Consider the following 20,285-nt stretch of genomic DNA (forward strand, 5'->3'; position numbering starts at 1 on the left):
TTTTCTGTTGCTCTTTCTCTTGTGGTGGTATTTATTTTTATATACATTATGTATATTATGAAAGATATAAATATACAAAGTCAGTGCTTTCTGGGATGTTCTTTGGCAAGATAATTTTTCCTTGCATTTGGTGTCTTGCTCTTTTTTTTTTTTTCCCCTTTAGTATTCCTTGTTTCTCTGACCTCGTTATTATTTTTGAGCTGCTTTTGTGATTTGACATTGAAAACAGTTATTCCCACAAAAGCAGCACGGCACGTTACTTAGACTTTACAAAGTGTCAGATGGGGCTGCTCAGGACTCAGTGTTGCAGCCTGAAGTCAACAGTTCCAAGTTCCTGGAATAAATTGGAAGCTTTTGGTAAATAAAACTTACTTCTAAGTAGAGAGACGCACAGCCTCCTGACAGAGGTGGACTGTTCTACTTTCTCTCTGTAGCCCAGTTACAAGTATAAAACACAGAACAGGATATGGAGGCCAAACCCATGAGCTATATAAGGCATCAAAGCACGGGAGGACACGACCCGTTTTCTTTTGTAGCGGTATCAGAGTTCAGTTCAGCATGAACCAGGAGGGCATAACAGGACAGGGGAAGCAGAGTGAGATTAACAAGTTACCCTGTAGCAAGAGCTTTGGAGCTTCTTTGTTTCCCAGATCCCTAAAAGTATTTTCAGCAGAGATGGGGATTCTGTATAACAAAAACTTACATGTGCTGACTTGCTCTTCTTAGTTTCTTTTGCCCCCCGTTGGAGTACTTGAACCATAGGTGGGAAAACTGCTCTTCTGTAGGCTTTGAATCTCTTTTTGGCATGACAGAATGTGCATGTTAGGCCAAAATATGGGCTAAAACGTGTGTCTCAGCTGAGCGAGAGTGATGGTCTCTCACCAGGACAAAATCAGATCCTAGTTTAGGCTTGATTTTGTGTTTGTCCTTCCTGGCCAGTCTAGATATAGTGTCTTGTTGCTATAGGGGTGTACGGTCTCTCATTTCCACCTGTGCCTCTGGAACCACTTATACTTAGTCAGTATAGCATGCATAAGAAACATTAGCGGGTACCACTCAGGAAGGTGATCGCCCACTTTCTGTAATTCATGGACATCATTGAAAGCAGTGGAAACCAAAAGGAGCCTTGTGGCAAAGCTGATTTTTCTTTTAGGCAAAAGAATCTCACCAAAAAGTGGTGAGAGGGAGAGAGTCCTCTATCACAATTCATAGCTTTTGAGATCTGGATTTTCTGTAAATACTCATTTCTATGTTGTTGCCAGACCTGTGCTGAGAAGGAGGTCAATTTTTAGATCCCTAAAAGCTGAGCATGTTTTTAACAAGTGTCCCTTTAAAAAAAAAAAAAAAAAAATCAGTGTAAGATACAAAAAAATAATAAAAGAATGGCTGATTTGTTTGAAAATGTTCCAGCCGAGCAGTAGGGGTTATATGAGAGTCAGCCTGGGCCCAACAGAGCGGGCATTGAACCAGACCTAATAAGAACAACTGGACCCAACACCCGTATTATGTTCAGTAACGGAGGGGTTTTTGTAGTACAAGGATTTTAATGTTGTAATCGTAACGGCTAGAGGTAACAAACCAGTCTGAAAGGAAAGAGGAAAAAATGAAGTCCAAAGCAATTAGAAAAATCTCTTTTGTAGATTTTAGGTATTGCCAGCCACATTTGTGTCTTTTTACAGATGAATGGGCTTTTTTGTCACTGTAAGAATGAATTGTAAAGTAACGGACTTGAACTAATTATGCCCTGTAAACCTATAATAATAACAATAAAGGTTTTTTGAAGTTCAGACATGCGTGTAGTTGCTCCAACCCAGTGGATCAGCAGTTGAGCAAGTTTGCCACTTGGGGTTAACGGGAGTCAGGAGCATTTTTGGAAAAACAGTTGGACAAGGGAACTCCTGGGAAGAAGTAACCGAAGAGCAGGAGTCACAGCTGGTTGATGGTGCAAGCAAGGTTCTTGCCATCTACATTTTTCGACTGCTCTCAGTTACCAGCAGGTGCCGGAAGGTGTCTGGTCTGACTCAGATGGAGGTATTGACCCTGATGCAGAAGGAAAACAGTGTCGATTGAGAGGTCTGGTCTCAAGCTTTTCATACCTTGTGGCATTTGGAGAGTGGGCTTATGGTCTTGAGTCTTCTCATGATGCTTTATTTTCCCTTTGCTCTTAAATCCTGCCATTTTTCAGAGAGGGAGAGGGGAGGGGAGACATAATACATGGTTACGTTTATAAAGATATCTCTTCTAGCCTGAACAGAGGGAAGCTGAGCTGTGATCATGTGCCCAAACACTGTCCCAAGAGGTTCCTTCTGCCTCAATACTCCCAGCTAGAAAAGACAATAGTTCATTCTTTAGAAAAACTTAAGCTCCTTTTATACTTCCAGACATTTCCCAAACCCCCGCTTCCTTGATGCAAGCCCCTTCTCCCCAGCTTCCCCGCATTGACTTGCACGTAGGAGGCTTCCTGGTGGTCAGTCAGCAAAAGCTGAATGAACTTGGGCTGCAAGTGAGCAGCAGATGTAAAACTCACAGGTGTGCTTCCACAGCCTCCGTAACAAAGCCAGCAGAGTTCCCGGAGCTTGCCTCCAGAGTGCGAATTATATGTCCCAGAGTGTGGTACGTTTGTCCAGCGTCCCAGGTACCTCCTGGAAGCTCTGTGTGTGCAGCTGGATAAAGCTGCATCCCAGAATGTGTTTTCTCCCTCAAAAAAAAAAAAAAAAAAAAAGAGTATGTAAATAACAAAAACAATTAAAAACTTGAAGTGATTGTTTTTAAAAGGGTGTTAGTTCTATTTCATCTCAATCCTAAATTTTATCATAATCTACAATATAGAAGAAAATAATAGATGTGGGTTTTTTGTACCTTATCTGCTAATGCTCTCCCGGCTCTGTAGGTAATATCTGTCTCGTTTTCTGTCTGGAGGTTCATACTTGGTGGCAAGGCTGCGGTGCCCCAGGATTCCATCCTTCTGCTGTCCCCTGCGGTGTGCCAGCAAAGCCGTTTGGGCGACAGTGTGGGAAACTGGCTGCAAACCAATTTGCCTCCTCCTGCCAGCCTGGTCCGTGGCGTGGCTGCGCAGCGGAGGGTGCAGCGCAAGGACCAAGAGGGCTTGTCACAGGCAGGAGGAGAGCTGGGGCGGCTGAAGCTGGTTCTAACAGGGCTCCCAGACGTTTCATCTGGAAAATACGCGAGGTTATAGATGGAGGAGTTCAGATGCTCCATGTCCATTCACTGTTCACAGAATACCTCACGCAGTAGTTATGCTGACCCAAATGAGGGATGGGTGCCCTGTGCCATGGAGCAAGGACACTTTAAACCACTGAATGTCAAACCACTCTGTTTAATACTGCTCGACAACTCTCATTCCTTCATGTTTGGCTCTTTTTTCTCTGAAGATGTTAATTATTTACATACCAAATACATTTGCATGCAAATATTTTTATATTAAATGTATTATTGAGTGTAGATATTTGCATGTTAAATGTATTTTCATAATACGCTATCTCTTCCTTCAAACCTTGTTTCTCTTTGTTCCTCAAACCTGTGAAAATGTCCCTCCTCAGTACCCGTTGGAGGAACACTCTTCCTGAGTGTGTTTTTGAGCCTGATTCTTTGTATGAAAATTCAGGTGTCTGCTTTTTTGCTTTTGATCCAGTTCTGTTTGTGTTTACAAATGCTTATCAGGTTTTTTAACGAGGTTTTAAGCGTAGCTTTCTCCCTAGACATGAAAGGGTTGGGTTTTTTTTTCTGAATGTAATGAGCTTCAGTGAGAATCTTTGCATACAATTGCACACAAGAGGAGAAAAGCTAAAACTCAGCTATTTGCCGTGGATGCAGCCTCAGTCCTGTGCAACCCAACGTAGAACCTGCTCTGCTGTTTCCTCGGTGTCTCCAAGTGTCTCCTGAAAGTGCAGGCACCAGCCTGCGCTCTGTGGAGATCCCCTGGCAGTCTTCGAGCGGCACCTCGTCTTTAAGCTGGGGTTATGAGATGCTTCGGAAATGCTGTAATTGAGGAATGTCTTCATTGGAGTTGGGAGATGAGCTCTGAGCGGATGTTAAACAGAGGCCCCGTCCTCTGGGTGTGTTTGGTTGAACATGTCAGGAAGGAGAGCTATATAAAAACCTTGGGGGGGGGGGGGTGATGAGTGTGATGTAAAATGATACAGGAAAGTTTGCCATAAAATATATTATGGTCATTTCGAATGCCATAATTTTTAATTGTATGCTGTTGGTTTTTTTATTTGAACTTGAATAGAGATGGTTATGCACTGTCAGAGAACTCATTTTTAAACACTTTTCTAGAATTTTTCCTTAGTTTTCTGATTGTTAACTATTTGCTTGTTCTCCTTCCACTTTAGATGTTGTTCTGCAGAGATGAAAAATAACGTTATTTGTGTTCAGACTTGGAAGTTATATTCAGTGCCCTTCATTCTTCGCTCTTTTTTTATTTCTTTCAGGTGAAGCCTCCCAACTGCAGGGTTGAAGCATGAGTACTGATGCCAGTCAGGTGGTGATCACTACTCCTCCCCCGGCCACGATGCCTCACAAAGAGCGGTACTTCGATCGCATCAATGAGAATGACCCAGAGTATATTCGGGAGAGAAACATGTCTCCTGACCTACGACAGGACTTCAATATGATGGAGCAAAGGAAGAGGGTCACTCAGATACTGCAGAGCCCTGTGAGTAGGATTAAGGGGGGATGAGAATGAGAGAGTGTTATTTTCTGAGATTCCTGATTAACTTTTTGAGACTTAAAAAAAGAAATCTACGTCACAGCTAGCTGGAATAATTCTGGACCATCTTCTAAGAAGAATCACCGAACAGATTATCCAGCATTTTGTTTGCATAGTTTTTTGTCTGTGAACAAGCAGCCTTTATTGTGTCAGTTTTGCTCCTGATTCTTTTATATTCTTATGCTTCATTGCAGTATTACAAAAAGATCTGGCTGGCTGCAGGGTGCTTAATTAAAACTTAGGGGCTGGGAAGAGAGTGAAGGAGTCACCGGTCAAATAGGAAGAAATTAGGGCACTACATGGTGTTCTGCTTTCTGCGTTTGAATATTAACCTATCATTTGCATCAGGAATGCTTTAATTAACATTTTTAATTGTGTTAAGTTTAAAAGCCAGACTGTATGTTCTTTTCATGTCCTTGGGGGTAGTCATACCCATAGTTGGCCATATTAGCACTCATCTGCTGGTTGTGTAAGTTCAGTACTTGTGTAGGCTACATATAAAACTATTAAATTCATTGAACCGCTCTCATATTAGTTTTAATTTATATTTTAATATATGCATACTTAGAGTTTAACCTGATGAATACATTGGAAAGTAATACTGTTGCCTTGAGTATTTTGAAGCCATAGGGAGCGAGTAAGGCCTGGGCGAGGGTGAGCCTTTGGGGGTGTTGGGGTGTATGTGAGTAATGAGGATAACGGGACTGGGAAGGGGTTAAGCAGCTTTACAGATCCTTCTCTCTTCCTCTGTAAGTTGGGGTGCTTCTTCTGTAATATTTTTGAAGCTTTTCCATATGTAATGAGATTGCAAACAGCTGTTAGTAATCACCCTATTATAGTCATCCATGAATAACAGGATTGTTTGCTAAAGTGGTGTCGTGGAGTGCCTCTTGGATCTGTGTGTTGCTTGGAGTATAATATGAACCTGTTGACTAAGGAATTTATGACTTTCAAGTAAATTTGTGCAAGCTTGGTTTTGCAGCCAAGCTCTTTTATAAAGAAAATACTCTAAGGAGGTATTGCATAATGCTTTAATCATGATAATTTTATGTTAAACACTCAATTGTAAAATGTGATCCAAGCCTGCTCCTTCCTGCTAAAATATACACGTTATGAATAGCCAGGACTCACAGCAAAGACTAGATCTTTAGCCTAACATATAAAAATAAGTTAGAGACCTTGTTTGGGTTTGTATGTGTGTATTTTTTGGTCCTTTCGATGGCAGTATTGAATCTGATGAGCATAACTATTTCCTTAATGTTTTGGGGGACCTTTTGTCAAATCTACCAAATATAATAAATGTCCCTTTGCTGCAGCCTCTGTGTTTTGGTATTTTTAATAGATGCAGCGTCAGCATGCAGATTTTAGGAAAGGGGATAAAGAGGGCCAACCCCCGAGTCCAGATAACTGTTTTAGCAGAAGGCTGGAGGACAAAGAGTCGCTGGGCTGCTGTTAGTGCTCTGCCATAGGAGAAGCTGAGCCCAGCACTTTTTTGAAAGTGACTGTTTGGAGCTGGCAATAAGTTGCAAGTTTTTGTTGTGTAAGGGAACAGTTGTCCAAATAAGCCAGGGGCCTGCCGCCTGCTCGGCTCTTGGCATCTGCCAGGGAGAAACGGGGACGTGGGAGCTGGGTGTGTGATCAGGCATGAAGAGGAGATGTCTGAGCTACCAGTTCCTCTCACTTAAGTATCTCTTTTATTGTTACTTTTCTTGAAATAGAAAATTTAGAGGAACCCTCTGTTACGATTTCCTGTGTGAGGAAAAGAAAGCATTTTTAATACAATATCTGTGTCTGAATATCCATCAAGCAAATTTCATAACTGATTTGGGGATAGAAACTGCATTATCTCTTCCAGGTTCCAACTGCGATGTGCCATATCGTTCTTGAGAGTCAGGACTGAAAATAATTACCTTGTCTCCTCCTGAATATAGTATTTGTCACAAAAGGACCAGAAAGCATTTTCCTGTTACCAGTCTGCGTAACACAGGTTCAGGATTGAATTAATGAGGATTGTGCATAATGTTCTTGTTCTGTAGCTGCAGAATTACGTTGCATAGAGCTTTGTTTGCTTTTTGTTGCTTCTCTGGTTTATTCCAGTCAACAAGGAGGAAATAGTTTGAAGGTGTTTAGAAGTAGAGGAAGAGAGGTTATCAGACACATTTTAAAGAAGAGCTTGCTGGCTGGTAAATCTTCCCCCAGTCTTAGATATATGCATTCATATCTTCACCTAGTCTTGATATATGCATTTAGATCAGAGAAATAGTCACTGACTCATCTTCTGGCAAGTATTAGTAGATATGAAGTATATGTAGCAAGGATAATACCTTTCTCAAAAATAGATAAGCATTTATGGACTGGAGCTTGTCTGAGCATGCACTTTCTCTGAGCAGAGGATTATGGTGTAAAAGTAAAGGGTTAATCACCGTCATATACTAGGAAACTTAGGTACTGATTTAATCTGTTTTAAGCAAGTTTTTTTTTCTTTCTTTCAAGTAAGAAAATCTAAATCATTTAGCAAGAAGATAAATTAGAGAATATATTTCAGGAACCATGGTATATATTGTGCAAAACACGTCATTGAAAAGGGGCTACAGCCCTGACCAGACATCTTCAAACATCAAACTGCTGCATCTCTCTGATGTGCCGTTTGATGCACGTATTGATGTGCAATCTGACTATCCTCTCTGATGTGCAATTTCCCTTTCCTAAATTAAATAATTTAAAAGCTACTGAAAAGCTATTCCCATTACCTCTGATGCTTGCTAATGTCTTAGAGTCTCTTCATAATAAGTCTTAAACAAATTATAGAAGTTTTATGACTGCTGCCCACGAAGAATATCCTGACACTGTAAGTGAATTCTCAGACATGTTTGCTTAATGCTGCATGTAACCCCTGAGCATCAGACAGGAGAATCTGACAGGACCTGTGTGTTTGTTCTGCGTCTGTTAGAAAGGTGGACAGAAATTCAGATCAGCTGGGTGAGAGCAGCCTGATAGCATCCAGAGGTACTGCTGGCCAGTCTTTAAGATCAAGCTGTTTAAGTTCATTTCAGTAACGTCTGGAAGTTTAGAAGGTTCAGGTACTGCATCGTTATTTTTAAAGGAAGGGCACTGCATTTATGCAGTGGACTAATTTTATTGCTTTACATTGGGTCTGAGATACTTGACCTATAATATATCCAAAATTTGAAAAGATGGGGGATTTTTTTTAGATTTTCCAACCTAACTTTAAATTAAAAACAGTTTTGTCTTTTTACATGCTAAACAAACATATATTGCTTGTTACACAGAGTCACTACCTCTTTCAAAGAGTAACCATTTATTTGGTGTATCATCAGAACCCGTGCTTCAGTTAAGGTATGCAAGTCCTCCTGGCCTTCATTTCCTTCTGGCATTTCTCTGGTGTCCTCACCATGGCAACCAGAAGCTTCAAAAAGACTTAAAAAAAAAAAGGCAATAATTGCACAGTTATCATGTGAAGACTGAACAGTCAGTTCAGCATCGAGGAGCTGCATGAACATACAGCAGGGAGAAACTCCCTGCAGCCCTCCCGGAGCAGCCAGGGAAGGTGTCGGGTGTTTCTGTGGGTGGGCAGCAGTGCCCCCCTGCTTCCAGTGACGTGAGACCATGTGAAACAATTATCTAACTGGCAGGACAGCTAAGGACAGGCTTTAGCAAACAGTTCTGTGTGTGTAACCTGACAGGGAACTAGGACCATTGCTTAAACTGCATTGAGGTGTACCTTACATCCACTTTGTGTCACTGTAGTTGAAGAAAAGCTACAGGTCAGAGTAGAAATGGGAGAGGATACATTAGCTTATTTACTTTATACATAAGGTGTACTGTTATATGAGATATATTTCATTATTTTTACTGATGAAAGAAAAGGTTGGAGTAGTCAAACTTGCATATAAAGTGATGAGTTAAACAGATGAAATATGTAAACATAAAAATGCCCGTGTATTGGAATTTAAATGCCTGGTTTATGTTTTGAATTTGCTAGTGAAAGTTTTGTGCAGCTTGTCGAGACCCATTGAGAGTATACTTACCATTTTTACATACGAACCACCCAGTTATTTGGAGCTTGTTTGATTTTAAGTTGAGCACTCTGCTGGCAGGACCTCCTCGTGCTTTGCTTTAATTTCACGTTGGATGTAGAGAGCGCAAATTGATCCGCGTGGCTCTGCAGGGCGTGCGGGGCAATCCTGGCTCAGCGCTGCCGTTATACGAGGGCACTGGCTCAGGTCTAGCCATCTGGATTGCAAAATCAGGGGTGTTTTATGCCGAGGTTAAAAATGTACTTCTCTCCCGTGCCTCTCTTCCTTCCTGCCTTGTACACGCACACACGCCTCTGCCTCCCACGCTGGCTGGTCTTGCCCAAAAAAGTGAGGAGATAACAGGTCCTGCTCAGCAACTCCTCTATTCAGAGGTCTGCCTTGCAGCATGCAGGCAGATTTTTCTTCTCAAAAACAAGCAAACCCACGCACACTTGAAATTTTTTTTTTGTGGCTACGTTATTTTCAAACCATCAGGACAGAGATGAAGGATGGTTTGATTTATTTTTTCCCCAGCTTTTGCGGTTGTCTAGCTTACATTATTTTGTATGGAGTGAACGTGCACTATTTTCACACCACCACTCCCTTTTGGGGCAGTTTATTTTCTTAAAATATCAAAGTCCTTTCAGTTCCTCACATGTTTCAGCTGCCACTGTTTTTTCCCTACCAGTTCAAAACTCTTTCAGATCTGTCAGGAGCATCACCCCTTGGCTGGGAAGGGCTCACAACCTTATACATCCCCTGGGGACTTCCTCACTGGACTGGCCTCTCACGTTCCAGCTCCCTCTGGCTTCAGTCTTCTCTGACATCTTCAAGGCTTTCTGCTGGGGGAGTCATGACCCTCTTCTCATTGCAATGGCTTTTTTAATCGCATGCTATCGTCATACGACCTGTGCAGCATTTAATTCACAGGGGAGATGAGCTCAACTTGGCACATTGTTTAAGACATGTCAGAAAATGTCTCTTAAAGATGCCCTCTGAGCTGTGACAATATCCCACTGGGCCTGGGGCAGACCAGGAGGCCGGACAAGTTTGGTGTTTTAAATGCGGGGGAATGTGTGCTCAGGGTAATGCTGTGTTAATTCAAGGCCATCCACTAGATCTCTATGAGAAACCAAGAAATCCCATTGCCTAAATTCCATTCCTACAGCTACAACAGTGCAGGGTCAATCCATATCCGTGTTCAGACCCATACCAGCACTGCAAGTGCTATTGAGAGTTTTGTGCTATTCCCTGCTTTTTTACATTAAAAATGAAAGTTACCTTTAACTCCTCTTATTTCCATGTTGCTGCTTTCTATTTAGTTTGAACTGTGGTTTTCATTTGATATAAATACTAACAATTTCCAGATACAATTACTCCCCAACCTCCCCATCCATATTTCTGATCGTCCTGCTGGTTGCTGAACTGCTTGGGTTTGGGGTTTTGTCATCTTGGGGAGTGTCTGCAGATCCTGTTGTACTTTTGGCACCATGTTCTTTAGATTATTCAAATCATTAAACAATCAGATCTATCCTCTTTGCCTGACAACTTTCCTATGGTCCTATATGTATTTGAAGTTATTAATTGTAAATAACACTCTGAATTAATTCTGTAGGAAAGTGACGGGGAGATAGAAAATAAAATGCATTGTAAAGAAATCCACCATTTTCTTTCATTCACTGGTCTTGTAAATTCTGTACAGTAAAGGCATCAAGAGTTGGTCTGGTGAGAGCAGGAAAATGAGTTTCCATTGCAGTACGAGTAATGAGTAACATTTAAATGAACTTACTTAGATGTATTCATTTTTAAGACTAGGGTTTTTTTGTTTTGTTTTTTTTTTTTGGCTGCTAAATAATCCTTTAGGTTAGTACAGGCTCTTAACAGTGCCTGTAAAGTCATGACTGATGACTTTCCTCCCTGGCTGCAGGAGCACATGCATCCAGAAGGCCCTGCAAGAGCTCTGCCCATCGTCCATCCTGGTGCCTCGCCACCACGTGTCCTCCCACCCTCCCTGCTCCTCCGCTTACTGAAAACACAGTTAATTATGCTCAGAAACAAGTAAGACCCCTGACAAACCGTAATATGATTTCTTCCAGCATTTTAAATTTCAGTGGTTACGTTCCATCTAGCAGGATGCATATCATGGCTTTACTCCACAGGAAAACACAAGGGAGGGATCTAGACCCCCGCTCCCAGCAGCGGTTGGGTGAGCGTGGGGGTTGCTGGCGCTGGGACTCTGGGAGCTGGGTGTGCAGAGGATGGGCTTTGCAAAGGAGTTCAGTGCTTCGGGTTTTGCTTTAATCATAGGGTATCTCGAGGCTGCTTATCGCAGGAGTAAACACACGGCTTCAGCTCACGGAGGAAGGCTGGTGTGTACCAGGTCAGAGGAGCTGGAAAAACCGGCGCAGGCTGAGCTCTCTACGGGACGAACTTGCTCTCAATTGAGTCGCTGAATCCAGCCCAGATACCTGCACACTTCACTGCAAGTGAAGAATTATAACTTCACCTAATTCCCCATATTTAATATGCAGCCTATTTCTTTCTGTCTTAACACAGAAGCTTCCCGAGTTTTGTTATTTTCACGGTGTTATAACAAACACTTTCTGTGACTTATCTTCTCCCCGCCAGCCTTAACTCACTGGCGGTTTTTTCTGTGGCCAACTCCACCCTTTTCCACTTAGGGCACCGGTTGTTTGTATCTAAACTCCAGTCTTGAAACTGCCTGTGACAAAGCCGTATCGGCGGTTTCAGTGAAGGTCTTCCTCTCTGCAGGCGCCTGCGTTTACAGCACAGGACTTAAAATTAACATCTCTTCGCTCTCAAGAACAAAATACCAGTTAAGTTTTGAAACTTTTCTTCAGTGGTGGTGATTTGGCTTAAAGACTCTTTCTAGGCACATTTATATGTAGAGAAGTTGAATTGGACCCTTTTTAAAAATGGATTTAAGATATATTAACTGATCGAAAATGGGTGAAGGGGTTTCTTGTGTTGTTCCTCAGCTCTTAGGCTAACAGCGGTGCTGCTCTTAAATGTATGGACCTTACATAGGTTTTCTAGCTACTTTCCTGTAGACTGACATATCAAACTGTTTGGACCTTACTGTAATTAGTCCTGATGTGAGCCCATGCTTTCTCCTTTTAAAGGTTTGCGATGCTGTGGGGTGTTTGTAGATGACCTGTATACCATTGTTTTCTCTATTTACAGGGAAAAAAATTTTCTTGTTATTTTATTTCTACTTCTTTTGAGTGGGTAAGGAATACATGGAGAAATCAGTGGTCAACAAACAAGAAACAGCATAGAAAGATAGTCAAAATACTTAGGAGCCTGCATCCTTCTCAACATCCTCAGAGAGTTGCTTACTAAGATGAAGAGATTAATACCAAAATTTTCTAGCAACATTGGTATTCTGTGCTATATAGAGAGGTGTATACATGTAAAATAGATTAGTAAGTTGGTTATTCTAGTTTTTCTGCTTATGTTGACTGAAAAATACCAGTTGTCAACTGGTACATGCAAACGTTGCTTTGATTCTTAGAAGCCCCAGTTTGCACTGCCAGCTCACACTTAGTTCCTTCTGAAAGAAAATGGACATAGATGAGTCAGAACTAAGGCTTGTAACTTCACTCCTGAGTTTCAGTGACCTTACAGGTCAAAGTTTAAAGATATTTGCATCTAAACTGCTCGAGTTTATGATGTGTATCTGGAAGATGATTGCAAATATTTCTGGAGAAGTAATTTTATGAGATTAGGAAGACCTTGACCTAATCATGCAACTCATGGCTCTATCAAGACAAGCTGTATCTGTTCTGCAGGCTGCAGCACGTTGTAAGGTAGTCTAAGCTGGTGTAAAACAGCTGGCTGGAGTTTTAGAAACAGTTAGAAGGTTTAGAAACAGTGGAGTTTTAGGGAGAGGCTGAGCTGCCTTGTATGTTTTTACTGGTGAGTTGTGGGGAAATTCATGTCTCAGTGCAGGTAGTGGAGTGGCCATTCGGAAAGTGGGTGAGATGGAGGTGGAGCATCTGGGTACCACCAGCTCAGGGCAGTCAGGTCAGCAGCTAGCGGGCTTGGCTGTGCAGGGGATGCTTTGGTTCACGGTGTAAATGCAAAACTATGTTTTCCTCTGGTGTAACTTAGTGTACTTCAGCTCACTGAAGGTTTGGAGAACAAGCTCAGCTGGCAGTGATGAAAGGGGAGTTTGCAGCCTGCTGCATACCGAGGTCAGGATATTCGCTTGGGTGGCTGTCTGCTGCCAGGTGAATAAAAGCTCTACTCAGCATCCTCTTAGTTGTGCGTGTTGTCTGACATGTTGCTCTACCTCCTCACCAATAACTGTCGTGGGCCCTGTTTTCATACCACGGGCTGTTTTCTATGCAAACTTTCAGCAGGGTGCTTGAAGTGCTGTTCCAGCACAAACAAGGGGGGACACTGGTGCTTGGCTGGGCAGGTGAGCTCTCTGAAGGCAGAAGGATGCTTGTGCACACAGGAAGCGATTCTCAGGTACAGTGGGGTGAGTTATGCAGGCAGCAGCCTTTGCTGTAGCACCGCTGCGGGCACAGGCAGGCTGGACAAGTCCAGAGGTGGTGCAGCTGTGTCGATGGGACGACTGCATTGATGGGCAGCAATGAGGTGCTCTGCTTCTCGCTTTGGGACTCAGAACCCCGCTGTAAAAAGTCACTGCTCTTATTGTATCGTCTTATCTCCAAAGTTTTAGTGTTTTAAAACAAAAAATCCACAGGTACCCAAAGAGCTGTTTTAAATCCCAGAGCTGAAACTTTCTCTTTATTGAGCAATGCTGAGCGTACAGCTGAATAACATAATTTTTCATTCATCTGACAGTACAGTTTTTCCTTTGTCAGCATTTTCTTGTCAAATACGACATCTGAAATTACTAGTGACCTTTCTGCTTGAAAAATATCTGCTTTGTGCCAGAGCAGAGTCTTTGTCTTCTTTTTGGAAACATCTCTCTCAAACATGACTTTTACTTGGGCAGTTGTAGTGTAATGCCATATGTATATATATTAGTCTTGTGGATTAAAGAAAAAGCAAACCACTTGGTCTCCAGGCTGCAGTGAGGTTTTTCAGAAGCAGATTCCTGCTGCTGAGTGGGTCAGATCCCAAAATCGGAACTCTGCATGTTAGTGGTTTTACGAAAAACAGTGCTGTACAGTGAAAGCTCCAATATATATCATTCATTTAATAGCCAGTATCTAAGGTAAATTGTTGTCCAGAAGTAGGTGATGCCCTTCACATGAGCCCATCAGGAATGTAGGAAGGTTGTATTGGTGCATGTGGGATGGTTATCTAAGGATATACAGGTCCGAGTTTTAAAGGTCTGTAGCGGTGAATTAAAAGTATTGAAATATTCATTAATATGCCTGGAGGAATGTGCGTGACTCATGTGCATGACACTGAAGGCTGCAGTCTGCTAGAAAACATTGTTGTGCACTGGCATGTGGATAAATTGCATACCTTTATTTTATGCACTTCATCCCTATTCTCACCTCTGTTTTACAGCTCATCCCAAACTCCCATATTTGTTACTTGCCCTGGCTCTTTCCTATCTTCTGTTATTTCTGCAATTATTTTTAAGGAAAGTTTGTTGTTTGGTTTACCAAAATTGTTGGTACAACACTAAATCCTCGTTTGTAGTAGCCTCAGCAAGTATATAATATACCACTGTTAGCATCAGAGAGCAAAACTAAGCTCAGAAGAATGAAAATAGCATGATCAGAAAGCACATACACAATAAGAAAGAAACCAAAAAATCTTTCTATCAAAAATTGCCTAAAATATGTTACACTACCTTTTTTCTGCTATAGGAGTAATGTTACTCATACAGGTTTAAAAAAAAAAGTCTGAATATGACTAAGAAGAGTTTACTGTGAATGTTTTTGCAGATCCTTTTTATAGTCCTTGTTGAATTGAAGTGAGAGTGATTTAATGTTATACAGATAACTGTTTTTCTCCATCTCCTCCCAAGCAAATACTTCCATAAATTTCATGAATTCTGTCTTCCACATGGCTCCCAGGAGACTACAAATGTGCAGTTTCCTTATATACAGATTGTAAACAAGAGTGGAAGAGCATTTCAGCCTTGCAGAGTGTGAAATGGCAGAGCTTTCTTGCAGGGGCCCTCTTTCAGGAATATTTGAGAAGTAATTGAATATCTTGAAACAACAGAATTTGAAAATGAGTGTTAGTAGAGTTTGTTGATTAAATATATTGGCCAGTTGTTGTCTCTGCAACCTTAATAGATCATAGTAACAGAAGGAGAAAGTGCCATAAAACCATAGCCTCTTGGTGAACCAGTAGCAGAAAAGTGAGCTGGTGCTGGGATGGCTGGTGCTTGAAAGTCTGTTTTATGTGTTTGGGGAAGGGTCTAGGGCATGGTGGGGGAAGCCTTCTGTAATCATAGAATCATAGAATGGTTTGGGTTGGAAGGGACCTTAAAGATCATCTAGTTCCAACCCCCCTGCCATGGGCAGGGACACCTCCCATTAGAGCAGGTTGCTCGATGATGTGAGGGTTATGATGTACAAAGGGCCAAGGAAGAGTACTTCTGTTATTTTACATCTTCCGCACTTTCAAGCAGGTCGGTAGAACATAAAGTTTGGTACTTGGCTCATTTTTTCTATGTACTTGTGAGCTGTTTGACCACCAAAATGCTTTCTTTTAGTTACCTGAAAAATCCTTATGTCTTCTACAGGGGATTGTATAAATCATGTGCATCTGAACTTCATTCAAAACCACTTTGGTTATAGTGAGAGATGCTCAGATTCAGGTACTAACTAACCTCAAGCATTTAATCTGGGCTGTCGGTGTTGCTGAATCATCCTTTTCCTGGATTTTCTGGTGTATCCCCCTCGTTACCCTGAGGTACGACAGCACATTAAATTCTCAGTGCTGCACTTGAATTTTTACCAAGAGTTGTGCTTTGAGTATGTACGAAACTACTCACTGCCCAGTACTCTGCAAGTGGGGCTCACGGCTCTCAAACCGAATGGCCCAAATTGGTAGAAGCATCTGACCTCAATCTCCTCGCTGCTGTTCTGTGGAAACTGTGACAGGGCCCTGCTGCATCTTAAAGGCGTGTTTGGGGCATGAGTAAGTTAATGTTTGTGAAGCACTTGGATTTACATTAATTATCTGCGCAGATAAAATTTTGTGAGATAAATAATAATGGCCATCTCACCAGAGCATGAGTAGCACAGGGCATGTGCAAAGGGCACAGGGCCATGTGCTGAGCCATGAGAAGAGGAAAAAGTACTGAATTTCTTGTCTAGCGAGAACTAGCCAGTGTGCCAAATGAGGCATGGGGACGAGATGACTGTGGTATGCTTAAAGATTATTATCTGTGTGCAAGAGGGGCAAAGAAACATCATCTGCATGTCTGGCTTCCAGCAGTCCGGGCTTGCAGCCGTATTCGGGTTCCAGTAAGGGTGGTGCCCACATTGCCATTGGAACATGGATTCATGATGATCATGGCCATCCTTGGAGCTGAATGACATCAGGAGGAGTGGGTTTCACATCTTAAGAGAGACGAAGGATGAGAATCAGGATGTTTTCTCCAACCACTTGTGGTTTTCCACAAATCCTTGTTTGCCTTTCTGGCAATAACCTCCCCATAATTACATCCCATCAGTTTCCCTTACGGGCTCCCAGTGCTGATCCACCTCACGTACCTCCACTTCTTTTCTCCCAGACAGGTTCCGTTCCTCACTCAGTTCCCTGTTTCTTCCTTCCTTTTTCCCCATCTGCTCCCTTCCCCTGCTGCACAGATCTTACCTACAGCAGCCACTAAAGAGAAAAATCTGACTTTGCCTGTGTGTCTTCAGGCTGGCAAGATGTTATTCAGCTGTTTGGGGGATGCTGCGTGTGTAGCCTGGTCTGCACTAAGAGATCCATGTAACAGATCTCTGCAGTCAGTCCACGAGAATTTTTAGAGGCTTTACTTGTGGAAATCTGGCAAGTCTCAGGTACACACGATCCTGACAAAATTACGTTAAGAAAGAGCATGGGTGTCTCAAAACTTGGAAATTAAGGTGTAGTTATGGCTGCTGAGCTGCCCAACTGAGAGGCCATATCAAGTAGAAATCTTGAGGATGTTTTTGTGGGGTCTGGTAGTGCAACTCTCTTTTAGAGTCAAAACAGTTGATAAACTGACTGTCATGAGATTGGTGAATTGTACCCAACAAGTAGGTGTTTTGGAGGACTGAATTAAAATTCAGTGAAAAAATTACATTTGCCATACAGAACTATTTTCTTTTTTTTTAAATTGTGAGCAAACTCCACTTAAGGCAGGCAAACTGAAAGGAGCAATTCCATACAGGGAATAGCCCGGAGTTATAATAGGAGTCAGCTGCCTGGTAAAGACACCAAATGTCTTTCTGGAATGAACCAGCAAGAGCATTCGCAACACACCTCAGCTCGTGTTGTGTGCAGTTTGCATACTGCTGGGTCAGGCAAAAGGTGGAGGATGCTGCCAAGAAATAATGAGAGGCTTAGAAAATTTTACCTATAAGGGAAGTTTGAAGGAACAGAATTTACTTAGTCTAGAAATGTCAAGATTGAAGTAGTTCTGGACAGGCATTTGTTGTGGGTAGTGGTTAATCTGTCTGTCATCTAGAAGGAACAAGTTTTGTCCACAGTGCATAGTATATTAAATTTGATACTGTGAAAACCTATTTCATTATATTTTCTGCAAGAGTTTATGTTGCAGAAAAAGGGAAGGGTTTTTCCCCTTTGAGAAAAGGAAAGAAAGAGAGAGGAGATGACATCCTGGCGTTCCTCTAGTTTTTGCATGTCTGTGATACTAGTTAGGAATGGATAAGCTCCAATTTTCCAGTTGTTTATAACTTTATCAATTTGGATGGATTTTCAGAGCGATTACAGAATTAAAAAATATCTAGCACTAGAAGCAACACATCCTGATCGAATTTCAAGTACCTCTTCCAAAATACAGAGAACTCTTTAATTATTGATAATAGTGGGGTTTTGTAGCATTTACAAAAAGATATTTTATTTTGTTTTGTTCTGGAAAACAGTAAACCCTCTGTGACCAGCCTCCTTCCTCCTGCCCCCCAAATTGCCAATACTTACCATACAAAGCTTAGGTCAAATGGTTAAAGTTTGGCAAAGTTATAAGCAGCTAAAAACAAGGTCTAAGGGGAAGTGTCATGTAACATTAGTAATAGGCAAAGCTACCAGCCCCACCTATAATAATCTTATTTCTATCAAAGCCAGGTTTCCTTGATGATTCTCAAATGTTTCTACAGGCTTTTAGAGAAGATCTGGAATGCCTTATTCAAGAACAGATGAAGAAGGGCAATAACCCCTCTGGACTGCTTGCATTACAGCAGATTGCTGAATACATTACTGCAAGCTCTTTTGCAGGTTTTTCCTCATCTTCACTCAGTAAGTGAATTATGCATGTAATTGCATTTTTTCCCTTTCTTTTTTTATTATCACCAGGGCTTAGCAATGCTGGGATCTCCTCTTTGAATAAAAGTTCTGTCAGAGCTTGCTTCAGCTGTAAAGTAGTACAGATGGTGTCCTTAACTTTCCTTTTTAGGCTTCTTTCTCTCAAACTTTGATTTATATAATGATATCAAAAATGTCTGGAGTCTTCACATTCAGTTACTCTAGAATTTTCTAATAAAAGTTTAACTGAGGTGGGGAACAAAATGCTGCACCCTGTTACTATTAGCTTTTTAACATGAGCTTAAACTGAGATGTGAAATACATAACAATTTAGATTGTTTATTTTTCGGCTCTTGCATATAAATTATTATTTTTAAAAAAGGGGGGGAGGATAGCCTGGCAAACTGAATTGTCACACAAACAGCTCCCACAGTTAAAAACAGCTTGTAGTATGCACTCTAGTTATAAAGATGTCACTAGGATCTTTCAGTTAACACCCAAGTTTTTCTTTCCAAGTCATAAAGCACTGAAATGTTAAAGTCGATTTAAGTTCCGTGGGTGGACATCATATGGGAGCTTACAAGCCTGAAGTACAGTGGCAGCTGTCAGCATTCAGCATCTTTTGAGAATCGGTACCAAAATGGCTCTTCAGAGCCCATTTAACAAAACAAGTGGAAGAAGAGAATAACAGAGCGCCCAAATAATCTTATCTCCACGTCTCTGGCTGGGCAGGGAGATGGTGGGTCCAAGTGTTGTCTCTACTGCAGTTTTCCCAGGGACAGTGACAGGACAACTAATCTCAAAGAGCAGACTCTTTTTGTTGAAAACCAAAAAGACTTTTACCTCTTCTGATCTTAACTTTCCCAATCAACGAAGGCTGTAGCTCTCAAAGGGTTATCAGGCATTTGGGAAGGGGAGAAGCATGTGTTTGTGTAGTCAGAAGTCAAAGAGATAAATTGATCTTTGTGCTTTCTTTGTCAGGAGGTGATCTCTTCTGTCCAACAGTTTGAGAACTCTTGCACTAATCCTAATTTCTTCATTAGACCTAAATTAAAGTGCTCAGATTGAGACGTCAAATTAGTTCTACTGGTGTTGGAAGTCCAGCAGGAGTGTGTTCTCCTGTAATCTTCAAACATGTAGAAATAGCTCATTAGTGGCAAATGTCTTAAAGTGCAGTTCCAGTCCTATATAGGATCCTGAATCAGGAGAGAGCTCAAAATCGGAGTGGTACATCAAAGGAAATCTGTATTTCAGCTCTCTCATGTTTGAGAGAGATGAAGACTTAAATTTGGGGTATGGTTCTCGCTGTCTTAAACAGCGGTTTCAATAAAGAAACTGCTTGGAAATCCTAGTAATGCAGTTCTAGTCTAATAATTGCTATTATTGCTCTGCTGACAATTTAAATACACTGCTTCTGGAAGATCCCAGCATAGGTAGAAGTTATTTAATTGTCCGACTGGCCACTGTAATTTTTTATCTGTTTTTCAGGCCATGGAATGATTACACCCATCAATGATCTACCTGGGATAGATACCTCCTCCTTTGTTAAGGGAGAAAAACTTACCCGTTGCAAGTTAGCCAGTTTATATAGATTGATTGACTTGTTCGGGTGGGCACATTTGCCAAATGCCTATATCACAGTAAGTATTCTAGAAAATAATTTTTTTATTTGGGATCTTACCTATTCATTCAAGTTAATTTCCCCCTGAATAATGTAAATTCTGAAATAGATCAGTAATCCATTTTCTTCCTCCTTTGCAGGTAAGAGTAAGCAAAGAACATGACCATATTCTAATCATTCCAAGAGGTCTGTCCTTTTCTGAAGCTTCAGCTTCTAATTTGGTAGGTGATTCACCTGCTGTAATAACCAGCAAGGCTCAACCTGTTTTCTGAAAGACTTTTGTGGCTGCTAAAATGGACTTCTGAACTATAATCATGCTGTTATTTGTTTTTTAATGTTTACGCACCAGATGAAAAGCTGATTTAACTGGTTAACTATTTAGATACTAGCATCCTTTGTCCTCAGCATTTCTTTTTGGGTTTAGTTTTGCTTTCTGGTGCTTTGTCTTCAGCTTCAATGTGGAGCAGCAAAGTTT

The 20,285-nt window shown here is 41.4% G+C and overlaps 1 protein-coding gene across 2 annotated transcripts in view; it reads left to right on the top strand.

Moving 5' to 3' along the window:
• The window catches only part of ADD3 (adducin 3), a 100,418-nt gene that overhangs the window by 68,386 nt on the left and 11,747 nt on the right, over positions 1 to 20,285 (top strand). For both annotated transcript variants that reach the window (XM_074158962.1, XM_074158961.1), the window contains exons 3-6: positions 4,455 to 4,678; positions 18,045 to 18,183; positions 19,678 to 19,829; positions 19,951 to 20,031. In XM_074158962.1, the coding sequence (XP_074015063.1) occupies positions 4,484 to 4,678; positions 18,045 to 18,183; positions 19,678 to 19,829; positions 19,951 to 20,031 (567 nt within the window). In that variant the 5' untranslated portion in view covers positions 4,455 to 4,483. The remainder of the gene's footprint in view (positions 1 to 4,454; positions 4,679 to 18,044; positions 18,184 to 19,677; positions 19,830 to 19,950; positions 20,032 to 20,285) is intronic.

This window comes from Numenius arquata, chromosome 15 (genome assembly GCF_964106895.1).
Source record: "Numenius arquata chromosome 15, bNumArq3.hap1.1, whole genome shotgun sequence".
Classification (NCBI taxonomy): domain Eukaryota; kingdom Metazoa; phylum Chordata; class Aves; order Charadriiformes; family Scolopacidae; genus Numenius; species Numenius arquata.